The sequence below is a fragment of the Amblyraja radiata genome, chromosome 18 (genome assembly GCF_010909765.2).
Source record: "Amblyraja radiata isolate CabotCenter1 chromosome 18, sAmbRad1.1.pri, whole genome shotgun sequence".
In the NCBI taxonomy this organism is placed as follows: domain Eukaryota; kingdom Metazoa; phylum Chordata; class Chondrichthyes; order Rajiformes; family Rajidae; genus Amblyraja; species Amblyraja radiata.
In genome coordinates, this window is record NC_045973.1 from 26,156,577 (window position 1) to 26,173,748 (window position 17,172).

Genomic DNA, 17,172 nt, shown 5'->3' on the forward strand with positions numbered 1-17,172 from the left:
CTAGAAGTCTCCCCGAAAATGGGAATGGGAAGGGGTCTTAAAATGTTTGGTGACTGGGACATCACATAGGGCAAGGTGGACTGAGCGCAGGTGTTCAGCAAAACGGAAACAAAATATTTATAACAAATAAATATCAAATCACTACATACCAATCCCGATTGAGGATACATTCCATCCCCTGTGGTGCCCAGCAGTCCTGGAATGCCACCACGGTGCCAGTGGGAGCCCTGAGCATCCGGGTAAGGACAGGGCATGCATGGGGGGTGAGGAAGGGGGGGGGGGGGGGTGTCAAGATCCATAGCAGACCGAAACAAGCCCCTTGGCTCATGCCGACCAAAGTGACCCGTCTAAGCCACTACCATTTGCCTGCGTTTGGCCCATATCCCTCCAACCCTTTCCTATCCACGCACCTGTCCAAATGTCTTTTAAATGCTGTAATAGTACCTGCCTCAACTGCCTCCTCTGGCAGCTCATTCCATACACCCATCACCCTTTGTGTGTGAAGGTTGCCCCTAAGGTTCCCATTAAATCTTTCCCCTCTCACCTTAAACCTATGTCCTCTGGTTCTGGATTCCCCACTCTGGGTAAAAGACTCTGTGCATCCACCCAATCTATTCCCCTCGTGATATTTTACACTTCTATAAGATCACCCCTCATCCAAGGAATAAAGCCCTAGCCTGCCCAACGTCCCCTGTAGCTCATGCCCTCGGGTCCAGGCGACATCCTGGTAAATCCTCCTTGCATCCTTTCCAGCTTGACGACATCCTTCCTACAGTAGGGCGACCAGAACCGAGCACAGTGCTGCAAATGCGGCCTCACCAGCTTACCACGCCAGCACCTTGTTGAGGTACGGGAGGTCCACTTGCCCGGCCACAACACCGGCAATCTCCGTGGGCAACAAGGACAAAGCCACCGCCCGCAGCTCTGGCTGGTTGCAGGTCCTGCTCCGGAAGATTCCGTTAGCCAGCAGGCAGAGGAGGTGCGTCTGTAGTTGGGGAGAAACATGCTGTAACACAAAGACTGAATGTAGAAAGCAAAATGGTTTATCATTTATTGTAATGGTATTGATTATATCGGTTATTGACACATCTCAGATGCCCAGGAACAAAGGAAACTATAGAAAGTGCCCGGTCCATCACAAGTACTGACCTACAGGAGTAACTGGGGAACTGCTGGAGGCGCTGCCTCAAAAAAGCAGCCGGCATCATCAAAGACACACAACACCCTGGCCATGCTCTCATCTCACTGTTACCATCAGGAAGACGGTACAGGAGCCTGAAAACCGTGATCTCCGGGTTCAAGATATGGGCCAAAACGCAGGCAGTTGGGATATCAACCTGGAAAGGGTGCACAGAAGATTTACGAGGATGTTGCCGGGACTCGAGGGTCTCAGCTACAGGGAGAGGTTGGACAGGCTAGGACTCTACTCCTTGGAGCGCAGAAGGATGAGGGGTGATCTCATAGAGGTTTTGCAGGGGAATAGATCGGGTAAACACACAGTATCTTGCCCAGAGTAGGGGAATCGAAAAGCAGAGAACATAGGTTTAAGGTGAGGAGGGAAAGATTTAATAGGAACCTGAGAGGTAACGTTTTTTATACAAAGGGTAGTGGGTGTATGGAATGAGCTGCTAGAGGAGGTAGTTGAGGCAGGTACTAACGCAACATTTAAGAAACGTTTAGACAAGTACGTGGATAGGAAAGGATTGGAGGGATATCGGCCCTCACAGGCAGGTGGGACTAGTGTAGATGGGATATGTTGGTCATTGTGGACAGGTTGGGCTGAAGGGCCTGTTTCCAGGCTGTATGTCTCTGTGACTCCAAGTAAGAATCTGATTGTTCTGTTGCCGGTACACGTGACAATCAAGTGATTAACACCCTTGCCGTTCCTTGAAGCTGCTCCCCACTCCCTGGCACCAAACCCCCAGTCAATGCCCAATGTCCACATTCACAGGCCCATAGAGTCATACAGTGTGGAAACAGGCCCTTTGGCCCAAACTGCACATGCCGACCAACATGGTTCTTAAAAGTTGCGATAGTACCTGCCTCAACTACCTCCTCCGGTAGCCCGTTCTATACATCCACCAAAAGTTACCCCTCAGGTTCCTATTAAATCTTTCCCTCCTCATCTTAAACCTATGTTCTCTGCTTTTCGATTCCCCTACTCTGGGCAAGAGACTGTGTGTTTATCCGATCTATTCCTCTCACGATTTTGCAAAACCTCTATAAGATCACCCCTCATCCTTCTGCGCTCCAAGGAGTAGAGTCCTAGCCTGTCCAACCTCTCCCTATAGCACAGACTCTCGAGTCCTGGTAAATCTTCTCTGCACCCTTTCCTGCTTGACAACATCTTTCCTATAAAATGGTGCCCAAAACTGAGCACAATACTCTAAATGCGGCCTGACCAACGTTTTATATAACTGCAGCATGAAATTCCAATTTCTACACTCAATACCCTGACTGAATGAAGGCCAATGTGCCAAAACCCTTCTTGATCAACCTATCGACCTGTGGTGCCACTTTCAGGGAACTATGTACCTGGGGTAGACAAAAATGCTGGAGAAACTCAGCGGGTGCAGCAACATCTATGGAGCGGAGGAAATAGGCGACGTTTCGGGCCGAAACCTTTCTCTAGCATTGTTGTGTACTTTCGATTTTCCAGCATCTGCAGTTCCTTCTTAAAAACTATGTACCTGCACTCCTAGATCCCTCTGCTCTACACCACTCCCCATTGCTCTACCATTCTCCGTGTAAGTTCAAGAAGCTTTTGTTCCAAACCTTGTGGATGTCCACACGGAGTTGCCGGCTGAAACGGTTTATCGCTCGGCGCAGGTAGGACTCAAACTCAGCCTCCATCTTCTCTCTGTGGAGCGGGGAACAGGAGGTGAGCAGCCCAGAGCGTGGAGTGGATTTAAAATTTGATTTATACAAGCAATGGATTGGATGGCTTGTAGATAGCACTTTCAAAAACTTCAACCACAAGAACCTTTTAAAACCTTGTCATTGTTGTGATGCAAGTTCCCACACACCGCAAAGCAGGGATTATCTGTTGACATCAGAGTGGTCGGAGTAAGCATCGCCCTCAGAAGCATCTTTAACCAAGGCCTCCCACAGTGCAGCGGTCCCTCAGCACCGCCCCTCCCTCAGTACCGCCCCTCCCATGGCGCTCCCTAGTAACTCACGGACCTGCTCTTCCTCTCCTTGGCACGCAGTGGAGCTTCAATCTCAATCTCCAGTGGTTGCTCCGGGAGGGAGGGTTCTGGAAGTGGCGGAGGTTCTGCTGGATCCTCGAGCAGCTCTGCCAGGAGAGGATGAGGACATTAAAACTGGCAATGGCATTGTTGGCATCACTCACCCACCCGGCAATACCCAGTAGCTTGAAATCAGGACCATATGAGTAGGACACAGAGTGAAGCTCCCTCTACACCGTCCCATCACACACTCCCGGGATCAGACACATAGTGAAGATCCCCCCAGGATGAAAGTGAAGCTGAGTGAATGATTGGCCATGATTTAGTTGATAACTGAAGCAGGCACGAAGGACCGAATGGCCTACAGCCACTCCCGTTAGGTGGGTATCAGCTGGGTGTTGGTTTCACCGCTGGGCATTCCTCGTTGCCTGGCAACTCACCTTCCACCTCCTGCCACTCTTCTTCGCTCTCCTCCGTTGTATTCTCTGTCTCCTTCTCATGGCCTGTCAAACTGGCATAGGGGAGATGTTAGACACACAGTGCCACAGTACAGAAACAGGCCCTTCGGCCCAACATGTCTATGCTAAACTCGTTTGCTCCATATCTCTCTAACCTTTCTTATCCATGTACCCATCCAATTGTTATTTTACCTCCCGCAAACCACTTCCTTTGGCAGCTCAAAAGGACACAGAGTGCTGGAGTAACTCAGCAGCTCAGGCAGCATCTCCGGAGAACATGGATAGGTGACGTTTCAGGTTGAGACCCATCTTCTGGAAGCTCGTTCCATATACCCACTGCGTCAAAAAATCCCTATTAAATATTTCCCCTCTCATCTTAAATCTATGCCCTCTAGGTCTTGAATCCCGTAACCCGTATTCCAACACTAATGGTTTGGGAACGCGTTTCCTGTGATAGATAGTCATAGAGCAGAGAAACAGGCCCTTCGGCCCAACTTGTCTACAACGACCAAGATACTCCATCTATGGCAGTCTCACCTGTCCATGTTTGGCTCATATCCCTCTAAACCGTTTCTATCCATGTTTCTGTCCAACTGTTTTTCAAATGTTGTTATTGTACCTGCCTCAACTTCTTCCTCTGACAGCTTGTTCCATATACACACCACCCTCTATGTGAAAATGTTCCTATTAAAACCTTTCCAATCTCACCTTAAACCTATGTACTCTGGTTATTCATTCCCCTACTCTGGGTGAAAGACTTCATGCATTCACCCTATCTATTCCTCATGATTTTATACACCTCTCTATAAGATCACCCCTCATCCTCTTGCGTTCCAAGGAATAAACTCCTCACCTGTCCAACCTCTCCCTATTGCTCAGCCTCTTGAATCCTGGCAATATCCTCGTGAAACTTTTCTGCACTTGTTGCAACTTAATGACATCCTTCATGGAGCAGGTGACCATAGCTAGGACAACCCCGTTTTTTTAAAGAGATACAGCATGGAAACAGGCCTTCGACCCTGTGAATCCGTGCTGACCATTGATCACCCGTACATTAGTTCTGTCCTACACATTACTGACTATTTACAGAAGCCAATTAATCTGCAAACCACCTACAAGATGTCTTTGGAGTGTGAGAGGAAACTGAGGCACCCAGAGGAATCCCATACGGTCACAGGGAGACGTGCAAACTCCGTACAGGCAGCGCCCATAATCAGGATCGAACCTGGATCTCTGGTGCTAAACGGCAGCAACTCTACCGCTGCGCAGTCGTGCCTCCAACCCTGTTATTTGTCCATCATTGGTGCCAGGCTCCCAGTAAACAAAAGGTGTCTGCAGAGACTCAATCTCTCTGCTTCCGAGTTGCTCAAAGTTCTGGCCTAATGTCCGGTCAAGTGTCCCACACACGAGGGACAATTTACAATTTTTACCAAAGCCAATTAACCTACAAACCTAGGATAGACACACATTGCTGGAGTAACTCAGCAGGACAGGCAGCATCTCTGGAGAGAAGGAATGGTGACGTTTTGGGTCGAGACCCTTCTTTAGACTTCTTTATTTACTCCAGCATTGTGTGTCTATCTTTGGTTTAAACCTGCATCTGCAGTTCTTTCTTACACATTTAACCTACAAACCTAAACAGAAACATAGAAAATAGGTGCAGGAGGAGGCCATTCGGCCCCTTGAGCCAGCACCGCCATACATTGTGATCATGGCTGATTATCCACAATCAGTAACCCGTGCCTGGCTTCTCCCCATACCCCTTGATTCCGCCAGCCCCAAGAGCTTTGTTATACGTCTTTGGAGTGCAGGAGGAAGCTGAAGCACCCTGAGAAAACATACGCAGTCAAAAGGCGAATGTACAAACTCTGTACAGGCAGCATCATTAATCAAAATCGAACCCGGGTCTCTACCGCTGTGAGGTAGCAACTACTGCTGAGCCACTGTGCCGCCCTCATCTGATCTGTTTGGTTAGCATGCAAAACAAAGCTTTTCACTGTACCTCGGTACACATGACAACAACCAACCTATACCTACCTCACCATCCCTCATTATAATCTAACCATCTCACAGACTGAAGCCTACCTTGCCACAGTTCCTCTGCCTCCTGCTCTGTTCCCCGCTCCCTCCTTCACCACAGAAGTTCCTCTCTTCCCTCCGCCCTCTGATGATTTTCTCTTCGCCGTCTTCTTGTGCTGTGCTCCCTTCCCACAGACCTTTGGCTTCAACTGAGGCTTTTCCGGCTCGAAGTCCTGACTATCGTCACCTGTTCATTGGGAGCAGAAGGAAGAAGCATCAGAACAGGAAAACTATCAACTGTTTTATTCTTTGGCAACAGTGGTCTCATGGTCAAGGTACTGTTAAGTGTCATTTGTTGTGTTGTTGCATTAGACATTAGAGATACAGCATGAAACATGCCCTCGGCCCCACCCATACACTAGCACGATCCTGCACACTGGGGACAATTTGCAATTTACAGAAGTCAACTAACCTACAAACCCTTACGTCTTTGCAGTCTGGGAGGAAACTGCAGCATCTGTCAAGTCAAGTTTATTCGTCACATACACATACGAGATGTGCAGTGAAATAAAAAGTGGCAATGCTCGCGGACTTTGTGCAAAAAACAAACAAACTACAAACAGAATAGAACAGAATCACATATTCTTTTACATATTAAATATTGCGGGCGGAAGGAAAAAGGGGAAAAAAACAGCAATTTAACAAAAAACAGTAGACCCACTGGAGAAGACCCACGCGGTCATGGGGAGAACGTGCAAACTCCATATACACAGCACCCCTAGTCAGGATCGAACGCAGGTCTCTGACGCTGCAAGGCAGCAACTCTACCGCTGCACCACTGTGCTGCCCAAATAATGTGTCTATAACGCTGCAGCGTCAGAATTTTACATGTGCTGGTCATGGTGCATATGGCAATTAAACACACAACTCCTAACTTTACTCCACAGACTACAGGTAGAGAATTCCAAAGATTCACCACCCTCCGAGTGAAGATATGTCTCCTCATCTCAGTCCTGAATGGCAGACCATTATTTTCCGACTGTTAGCTTTGGTCCAAGACCAGTCACCATCACAGCTGTTGAGACGGTTAAGAATTTTGTAAATGTTACTGAGACCACAACTGTACACAACACTCCAGGTGTATTTGCCACCATGACTCGGTATACCTCCTCCTCCTTCCTGTCACCAAACCATCGCATACACATACCCCGTTGCCTCTTAACCATTTTCTGCACCTGCACATTAGCCTTCAGTGACATTTAAACAAGGACATACCCTTCATCACAAAAATGTTTTTCCTGAAATCAAATCCCAAATTTCCAGGAATTTGATGGTATTTCCTGAAATTTTCAAAATGCTTCCTGCGTGCTATTTGTTGGGTTTTTTTTTGCGGGCACACGTTAAAAACACAAAGAAGAACAAGGCAAAACAGATCTATGTAACTACACCGTATCTGCCTGCTTCTGTTTCTCACTTGTTCAGTGTTATGCAAGGCAGCTTTCGTTATCTTCGTTTTTTCAACCTGCTCTCATGTCTCAGTCTCTGCTCTCTCTCCCTCTCCGTCTCTCCCTCCCTCTCCCTCTCTCCCTCCCTCCCTCCCCTCTTTCTCTCTCCACCTCCCTCCCCCTTTCCCTCCCTCTCTCTTCCTCACTTTTTTTCCCCTCCCTCCCTCTCTCCCTCCTTGTCCCTCTCTCCCTCCACTCTCCAACCTCTCCATCTCTCCACCCCTCCCTCTCTGCCCTTGAGCCCACCCACCTTTCTGTAAAATCAAGGCCAATCCCAATGTAACTGAAATCCCACTGGTAACCTTTCACCACTAGGTTTATCCAGAATTCTACCACTGCCTGAAAAATAATCAAAGGCTCAACTTCCATTGAGAAAGAGAATTCCAAAGACTCATTGTTATACGAGAATTTTTCCGAACAGTCTGTGACCCATAGCGCTGTGGCCATAGCGCTATGTGTAAAGCCCATAGCACTCCAGCCAGTAGCGTTACATTTAGAACCCATAGCACTGCAGCCGACAGCTCTTTGTTTAAATTCCCACGCGTTAAACTGACAGCGCTCTGTTTAAACCTTTGAGCGCCAAACTGGCAGTGCTGTGTGTATTAAGGGCCTATCCCACTTAGGTGACTTTTTAGTCGAGTGCAGGAGACTCTGCACTCGCCTCATGATCGCCACGTTTGCTGGTGGTCTCTGGTGAGTCGCCTTCATGGTCGAGAGGAGTTCACGCATTCTGGGAACTAGTCGCGGCCTCAGTATGGTCGCAGCAAATCTTTCAACATGTTGAAAATTTTTCTGAGACCAAAAATTGGTCGCCATGGAGAAAATCGATACTTTTGTAGTCGTAGGTGCAGTGGTAGTGGGGTTGCCATGTAGCCGAAGGTAGTCGAGGTAGCCGTAGGTAGTTTTAGTTAATCTCTTTTGTTGACCAGGCATTTTTATTGGCTCATTGGGGAAAAAAACATAAGCACGAGTTTTCATAACCAAGGAAAACTGACCAGTAATGTTAAATGCCCGCTAAACTATACAGCTGTGTATCTCTGGCTTATTAAAAGTTGTCTGACTTCTTAAATGTGTCTCCACTCCTTCCACCCCCCCCCCCCCCCAGCTCTTTTAAAGGACTTACCGTACACTGTGCAAGCCGTCTTTAATCTTCCTGTTCATCGCGGTGTGTGTCTTTATCACCTTGGCTTTGCACTGTGTGAATTTCAGACAGCGCTCCCCCGCTTTCCCTGGCCCCCGTCTTTGCGATGTGTTTGTGCGTGTGTGTGTGAGTGTTCCGCTCTGACGGTCACCGTTCCAGTTTGCGGTTTTTCAGGCGAATGCCTCGAGCGTGAAGGTCGCAGGCTGTCCGCTGAAAAGTCACCTAAGTGGGACAGGCCCGTTATCTTTACACCCCTTCGCGGGCCAGAATCGGAAATTTCCCGAAATTGTTCAATTTCCCTAAAATTGCCCGAAGGCAACCAGAATATCGGGAAATTTTCTTCAAAGTGGAAACACTGACTGGACAGTCCTCCCTAAAACTAGATTACAGTCCCCATCTTCCAACCGACCTCTTTGGGAACTTGCATTTTTTAGCTGCTTTTTCTCTGTAACTGCAACAACATAATGCTGTAACACTATGTTTTGTACCCTGGTATTTTTATCTTTACATTAGCTTTTGCACTTTTGTATAAGTTCATGTGTCATAAGAGCAGAATTTGGCCATTCGGCCCATCGAGTCTCTCTGTCATTCACTCATGGCTGATCTATCCTTCCCTCCCAACCCCATTCTCCTACCTCTCCCCGTTAGTTTTGACACCATTACTGATCATTTTAATTTATTGTATTATTATTTTTTTATTTGTGTTATCGCTTTAATTGGCCCGTTAAGCTGCAGCAAGTACGAATTTCATTGTTCTGTTGTGGGTGCATATGACGATTAAACATTCCTGATTCTTGAAACCATCTACAACCAGTAAATAGATAATGCTGAACTACTGAAATGCAGTAGAAACAAAGAACTGCAGATGCTGGTTTATACCACAGATAGATACAAAGCTGGAGTAACTCAGCAGGTCAGGCAGCATCTCTGCAGACAAAGGATGGGTGACGTTTCAGATCTGGTCCCTTCTTCTTCTCACTGAAAAGAGAGAGTGGGGCGGGGGATGAAGAAGGATTCAAATGGTACAATAGTTCAGGCATCTGTTCTTCCCGGTGATGCAGTGGCTTTACTTCCAGCTGCACATAGATCGATGGAATGTTAGACATTTTGAACTGTGTACTACAAAGTTAATGAAAGAAAAGTAACTTTTAGGTTAGTTACCAGGATGCTGGCGATTTGCAGATTTTGCACTCTTCGCTGAACACCCTTCGGCCCGTTGAGTTCTGCACTCCCCTTTCACTCTTTTTCTGTGATTCTGGGCTGGAGACTGAGTTGACTCTTTCCTCTTGGCCATCTCCGAGGCTCATGCAAATTCGGATAGGATGCAGTGTACGGATCGCAGCTTCTTATAATACCTTCCGCAAGGACTTATGCAAACTGAGGGATATCACCTCTGTGTTGTAAACTGCAACAGCGGGCAGGGTCCTCCGGGCATGCGCAGCGCAGCGCAGCGCGGCGTCCTCCTCCCGGCCTCTGGGGGGCGCTCTGCGGGGAGGACGGGCGGCCTCAGCCGCATGGTCAATAAAAGCTGCGAATTAACGGGGAGAACTTCGTTGTTGAGCACCGCGCCGATACCCGGCCCCGGGGGGGGGGAGGGGCGGCTGGCCGGGACGGGGCGGGAAGGCGAGGCCGGAATTTGCGAGGCTTTAGCTTTAAGTCGCGGCTCCCGCCCGGAGGGACGAGACTGCGCATGCGCGGAGAGTCTCGCGCGAGTTGCCCCGGGAGACGGAGAATGGCGGAGGAGGTGGAGCAGGTGAGGGGGGGAGACACATGGTGGAGGGGCAGAGGTGTGTGTGAGGGAGGGAGGGAGGGGCAGAGGTGTGTGTGAGGGAGGGAGGGAGGGGCAGAGGTGTGTGTGAGGGATGGAGAGAGGGGAGAGGGGAGAGGGGAGAGGGCGAGGAAGAGAGTGAGGGAAGGACGGTGGATGATGGGAGCAATGGGGGAGGGTGAGGAGTGGGTGGAGAGGGATGAGGGTGATGAGAGTGTGGTGGGGGGGGGGGGGGGATAGAGGGGGTGTGTTAGTGAGGGAGGCCAGAGTGGTGAGTGGGGAGGCTGAAGAAGTGAGGGTTGAGTTTGATGGTGGGGAGGAGTAAGGGAGAGGGGTGAGTAGGGAAAAGAGTGGGGGGGGGGGAGAGTAAGGGATGTATGGGAGGCTAAGAGGGGGGAGTATGGAGAAGCTGATGGGGGTGAGGGCAAGTGGGAAGGGGGTGGCAGGAAGATAGGAAGGTGGCCTGAAGACTGCAACAACCAGGTTCAGGAATAGCTACTTCCCCACAGCCATCAGGCTATTAAACCTGGCTCGGACAAAACTTTGATTATTAATAACCATTTTCTGTTATTTGCACTTTACCAGTTTATTTATTCATGTGTGTATATATTTATATCATGGTATATGGACACACTTATCTGTTTTGTAGTAAATGCCTACTATGTTCTGTGTGCTGAAGTAAAGCAAGAATTTCATTGTCCTATACAGGGACACATGACAATAAACTCACTTGAACTTGAGATAGGGAGGGGGGTAAACTAGGGAAGGGGGAGGGGGAGGGAGGACCAGTAAGGAGGGAGTGGGTGAGTGTGAAGAGGGGGTGAGGTGAGCAGGAGGGGCTAAGGCAGGGAGTGAGTGTGGGAGGGTGAGAGGTGTGATAGAGATGAGGGAGGCTTGGGAGGGAGGGGGAATGGGGAAGGAGAGGTGGAGGGGAGGGAGGAGCGGGACAGAAGGAGGGAAGGGGGAGGGGGGGGAGCTATGGGGCGATGAAGGCCTGAGAATGGGTGTTGAGCGAGTTAGGAGACAAGGTGGGAGTGGGAGGAAGAGGTACCAGGCAAACTAATGTCGTCAAAGGCTGACAACCCAGTGACCTGATGTTAAGATCTATGATCTTAAGGAAATGGCTTCAGAGAGAGAAGGGCTGGTTTGTAATCTATTAAAATTCTTCAGGATCTGGAGAAATCTCAGAGATGGGAAAATCACAAGGGAACCCAATGACTGGAAAAGTAGTGGAATTCATTAAGAAAATAATGGGACATTTAGAAAGTGGTACGACATTGGAGAAGTTCGCATGATTTTATGAAAAGGGAATCGTGCAAACATCTTTATCCTATTACATCCTCGAAGAAATAGATTCTTGGTTAATATGTGTAACAAAGGTTATGGGGAGCAGGCAGGTGAATGTGACTGAGAGGAAAAGACAGATCAGACATTATTGAATGGCAGAGTAGACTTGATGGGCCAAATGGCAATAGACAATAGGTGCTGGAATAGGCCATTCGGCCCTTCGAGCCAGCACCGCCATTCAATGTGATCATGGCTGATCATCCCCGTCCCTGCCTTCTCCCCATATCCCCTGACTCCACAATCTTTAAGAGCCCTATCTAGCTCTCTTGAAAGTATCCAGAGAACTGGCCTCCACAGAGAATTCTCCGCAGAGAATTCCACAGACTCACAACTCTGTGAGAAAAAGTTTCCTCTTCTCCGTCTAAATGGTTTACCCCTTGTTCTTAAACTGTGGTCCCTGGTTCTGGAATCCCCCAACATCGGGAACATGTTTCCTGCCTCTAGCATGTCCAAACACTTAACAATCTTATATGTTTCAGTAAGATACCCTCTCATCCTTCTAAACTCCATAGTGTACAAGCCCAGCCACTCCAATCTCTCAGCATATGACAGTCCCGCCATGCCGAGAATTAACCTCGTAAGCCTACGCTGCATTCCCTCAATAGCAAGAATGTTCTTCCTCAAATTAGGGGACCAAAACTGCACACAATACTCCATGTGTGGTCTCACTAGGGCTCTACAACTGCAGAAGAACCTCTTTGCTCCTATACTCGACTCCTCTTGTTATAAAGGCCAATATGCCATTCGCTTTCTTCACTGCCTGCTGTACCTGCATGCTTACTTTCATAGACTGATGAACAAGGACCCCCCAGATCCCGTTGTACTTTCCCTTTTCCCAACTTGACACCATTTAGATAGTAGGTACACAAAAATGCTGGAGAAACTCAGCGGGTGCAGCAGCATCTATGGAGCGAAGGAAATAGGCGACGTTTTGGGCCGAAACCCTTCTTCAGACTGATGGGGGGTGGGGGGGAGAAGGAAGGAAAAAGGGAGGAGGAGGAGCCCGAGGGCGGGGGGATGGGAGGAGACAGCTCGAGGGTTAAGGAAGGGGAGGAGACAGCAAGGGCTAGCAAAACTGGGAGAATTCAACGTTCATGCCATCCGGACGCAAGCAACCCAGGCGGAATATGAGGTGCTGTTCCTCCAATTTCCGGTGTTGCTCACTCTGGCAATGAAGGGTGCAATTAAATTAATTAAACTCCATACAGATAGATTTTCATAAATTCAGACTTTAGATCTTACCTTTTAGTTAGAGTTGGTCCCTGGCTGTCTAAATCTTTGTGTTCCAGGACCTCAGCAGGGACTTTGCTTTCAAGGCTTTCTTGCACTATAATCCACTTCGCAGCACTTTCTTCAGCCTTTTTAATGCTTTTCCCACTAAATACAATTACCTGCTGCAACTTTCCACGACGTTTATTCCACAGAACAACAAATCGGAATCTCCAGTAAAACAGGCATCTGTGAAGCCCCCTTAGCCATTTTGCGTGCTAGCCTGAAACAAAGCGCGTGATTGGCCAACTGGCAGACAACTCAATGTTAAACGTGCTTTGATTGGACTAAAAATTACCCGAATATTTTCCGTTTTTTCTCCAATTTAATAAAATATGTGCAAGTCTTCTTCATATCGAGTTTCAGGGGTGATTTATATTTAAAAAATTACACAATATGTGAAGATTTCATGTAGTTTGGTGACTTGGGTCACGAAATCCCATTTCTAGACACATTTTTGATGCTCGGCCCACAGCCTATAATGGCCTACTGCTGCTCCAATGACTTAGAACTTAATTGTGGGCAAATGGAATATAACATGGCATCTTTGAATTGTAGCCCTGTGTAACTTCATATTAGTTTTTCTTATTAAGAGATTTATATAAGTTTTGCTTTGAATATGTGTTCTGCATTTGATTTGTTGTTAATGAGTTAGATCATTTTTCCTGTGGTGATTGGTTTGGGGGCGGGAGCTGGGAATTGTGGGTAATCGAAGTCCAGGAGAGAGAGAGAGAGAAGAAGTCCAGAAGAAGACAGAAGAAGCCTAGGCTAACTGCTACCCCTTCAGCTCGGAGGGGTGGATTAAGACTGTCGCTGTGTGGCCTTTGTGATTACGAGGACAGTGAGAGCAGCGGTTAGCTGAGCCCTGGAGACAACGAGGGAGAAGGAAGATTTCTGCCACATGGGGTCCTCTCTGGTCAGCCAACTCCCCGCCATCTTGTGAGCTTCTGCACAGTGCACTTGTCGGCTTCCACTGTATTTGGCCGCGACGCTCTCCAGCTTCGACCAGGCCTGCAACGTGGGGTTATTCTTGTTTTGTTTTTAATGTTGCCGGCTTGTGTGAGTGAGTGTGTGGGCCCACATAGTAATTAATACTTAAAGGTACTATAAAATATTGATTTATTGAGTGTTGTTTTATTTTTGAATATCTGTGTGAGAAACACCAGTAAAACACCATATTTTTGGTTATTGATATTTTATTTTGTATTTCCCTGACCAACATATCATTTATTTTAATTAATAGAATAAATGTGAAGGTAATTCATTGGAACATAGTTGTCAGTTGATTTATTTTAACTGTTTCTACAGTAAGGTATACCATTTAATATTTAAATTAAAGGTGCCCTATTGTCCAAATTAAGAGAGTGCATAAATACTTAAATTAAGGGTTAACTAACACCTATAAGGGAATTAAAGTTTACGAACCTGGGGTGCAGCTCATGTAGAGGGCAAAGAAGCGCTACAGAATGTTATTCAATTTGGAAGGAAAATTGAAAAGGCAAATACATGTGGCAGTACTACAAATCTGTAGTATAACGAGATCTGGGGGAGGTGGGGTTCTGATGTATGAACTACAAAGGATTGGTATGCCAGTATAGCAAATAATTAGTATAGAAATAATTAATCAAATGTTGCAACGGATTATCTCTTGAATGTGATGGGTGGGTGGAAAATGAGGTCCAAGGCCACAATCTCTGTCCCTGGAGGAGAGCAGGTGAGAGCAGAGGTATGGGAAATAGACAAGGTGTAACCAAGGCTCTCAATTATAGAGGGAAGCGTTCCCATTGTGGATGGTTCAAGGATCAGGGCACAGATTTAAAAAGAAGGCCAAAGGGAGATGTGAGGAAACACATGTAAGGCAATAACTTTGTAAGTCATAAGAGCAGAATTAGGCCATTTGGCCCATCAAATCTACTCTGCCATTCAATCATGGCTGTTCTATCTTTCCCACTCTACCCCATTCTCCTGCCTTCTTCCCCTAAATCTTGACACCTTTGCTAATCAAGAATCTTCATTCTCTGCCAATTAGCTCAATTGATCTGGAGCTAATTGAGTTTATCATGATTTACAAATGGGGATTAATAAGAGAGTTGAGGGAAAGGAATCTGCAAAGGTATGTATAAAGAGTCTGTATTGCTCTGCCGAATGTAAACACATGGAACTACAGATGCTGGTTTACAAAGAAAGACAGGAAAATTGGATATCTTGGTATATTATACTGGAAGGAAACAGAAGGGTGAAGTGTAATGGAAAAGAAGACACATACAAGAGTGCTGGAGTAACTCAGTCGGTCAGACAGCATCTCTGAGGCAATGTTTTGTGTCGGGGCCCTTCTTCAGATTGTGGTAGGGAGGGGGGGAAGAAAGCTTGGAAGAGAGGTGGGGGCAGGACAAAGTCTGGTAAGTGATGGGTGGATACAGGTGAGGAAGAGGGTGGAATTTGATGGGAAGAAGACAGAAGGTTGTGAGATGAGGAGAGAAGATATGTGAAATGTGGGGATATAGGTGGGAGGGGAGAGGGCTGTTGTTGGTTAGTTACCTAAAATTGGAGAATTCAAATCTTTATACCATTGGGTAGTAAGGTACCCAAGCAGAATATGAGGTGCTGTTCCTTCAATTTGCTTGTCGCTTCACTCTGGCAATGGAGGAGGCCGAGAACAGAAAGGTCCTGGGCCACACTCATCCCTTCCGACACAAAATATTCCCTCACTATGTACTTTCCCCAGCAACCACGGGAGATGTAATGCCCATACATCCTCCCTCTCATCCATTCAGGGACTCCTGCAATCCTTCCAGGTGAGACAGAGGTTCACATGCACTTCTCCAACCTCACCCACTGCATTTGATGCTCCCAATGTGGCCTCCTTTTTCTCAGCATGACAAAGCATAGACAAGGTGACAGTTTCGCCAAACGCTTGCGCTCAGTCGACCAAAGCCTGGTGGATCTCCAGGTTGTTGACCATTTTATCTCCCTTTCCATTCCCATACCAACCTTTCTGAGTTACTCCAGCATTCTATGTCTTTACTTGCTCTGCAGAATGTCATTAGCTTGGACAGTGGCCACCATCTGGAATAGTTCTGTGACATTCTACAGTTAAAGTATATTCTATCCTTAATAAATCTGGATCAGTTGTAGCTAAGTAGAATGTAAGGAGCAAAAGAGGCCATACGTCCCAGTATGTCCAATGCTACCTCGTTCAGAGTGTTTTCCTTCACAGTTCTCAGCTTGCTATTGTGACTCCGCAAAGTTTTTCGCCAAGTACATATCCGCTTGTTTTTTTTTAAATTACTATGGCAATTGTTTCAATCACACTTTCAGAGACGACCCGAAATGTCGCCTATCCATGTTGCCTGAGATGCTGCTTAACCCGCTGAGTTACTCCAGCACTTCATGTTTTTTGAACTTGAATAGATCCTTGTATAATAATAATAATAATAATGGATGGGATTTATATAGCGCCTTTCTAATACTCAAGGCGCTTTACATCGCATTATTCATTCACTCCTCAGTCACACTCGGTGGTGGTAAGCTACTTCTGTAGCCACAGCTGCCCTGGGGCAGACTGACGGAAGCGTGGCTGCCAATCTGCGCCTACGGCCCCTCCGACCACCACCAATCACTCACACACATTCACACACAGGCAAAGGTGGGTGAAGTGTCTTGCCCAAGGACACAACGACAGTATGCACTCCAAGCGGGATTCGAACCGGCTACCTTCCAGTTGCCAGCCGAACACTTAGCCCATTGTGCCATCTGTCGTCCCTTGTATGTAGACATATCCCTTGGTACTTCACAAGAACATTATCAAATATCCCACAAGCTTTCTTAACGGATTTAACAACCTGTCACTTTCAAAGATATATGAATAAACATGTTCACAGTCCCTCTACTCTTGCTGTCCTTCAGTACCATTATCATTTGGATTATACTGCTTTACAATGTCATCTCCCAAAGAACATTACTTAACAACTTTCTGCATTAACTTGCATTCTCCATGAGTCTACAGCTCATTATGCTCGGCATTATTTGCTGCATTGCCAAGCTTTGCACCTTCTCACTTCAAAGATGGCGCTCCCTTTACTGATCAGAGTTAGTTATTGTTGAAAAAATATAAATAAATCCCTGGAGATCAAGAGTCAAGTGTTTTATTGTCATATGTCCCAGATAGAACAATGAAATTCTTACTTGCAGCACAACAGAATATATAAACATAGTACACAGTAAACAATATAATATCTATATACACACACTCACAAATACAAACACACACATACACGCGCACATGCACGCACGCATACATAACCTGGACGTTACAGTTTTCAGGCTCCTGTACCTTCTTCCTGATGGCAGGGGTGAAATGAGTGTGTGGCCAGGATGGTGTGGGTCTCTGATGATGCTGGCTGCCTTTTTGAGGCAGCGACTCCGATTAATCACAGTGCATATGCTTGGCTACTCAGTGTGTCATTGATCGCTTAAT

The 17,172-nt window shown here is 47.0% G+C and overlaps 2 protein-coding genes across 3 annotated transcripts in view; one reads left to right on the plus strand and one right to left on the minus strand.

The window, feature by feature from the left end:
- The window catches only part of xpc (XPC complex subunit, DNA damage recognition and repair factor), a 23,036-nt gene extending 13,029 nt beyond the window's left edge, over nt 1-10,007 (minus strand). Inside the window, exons 1-6 of one of the 2 annotated variants that reach the window (XR_004414658.1) lie at nt 9,473-9,733; nt 5,732-5,912; nt 3,629-3,699; nt 3,184-3,295; nt 2,776-2,860; nt 828-985 (exon numbers count right to left, since the gene is read on the minus strand). Coding sequence is in view for 1 of the 2 variants with exons in the window: in XM_033036941.1 (XP_032892832.1) it covers nt 828-985; nt 2,776-2,860; nt 3,184-3,295; nt 3,629-3,699; nt 5,732-5,912; nt 9,473-9,605 (740 nt within the window). In the remaining variant the exon portion in view is untranslated. Of the gene's footprint in view, nt 1-827; nt 986-2,775; nt 2,861-3,183; nt 3,296-3,628; nt 3,700-5,731; nt 5,913-9,472 lie in introns of both variants that reach the window. The other variant, XM_033036941.1, reaches the window with a different exon arrangement.
- Nucleotides 9,936-17,172, plus strand: part of lsm3 (LSM3 homolog, U6 small nuclear RNA and mRNA degradation associated) — a 27,491-nt gene continuing 20,254 nt past the window's right edge. The window contains exon 1 of the mRNA XM_033036953.1: nt 9,936-10,064. Coding sequence (XP_032892844.1) covers nt 10,002-10,064 — 63 coding nt within the window. The 5' untranslated portion in view covers nt 9,936-10,001. The remainder of the gene's footprint in view (nt 10,065-17,172) is intronic.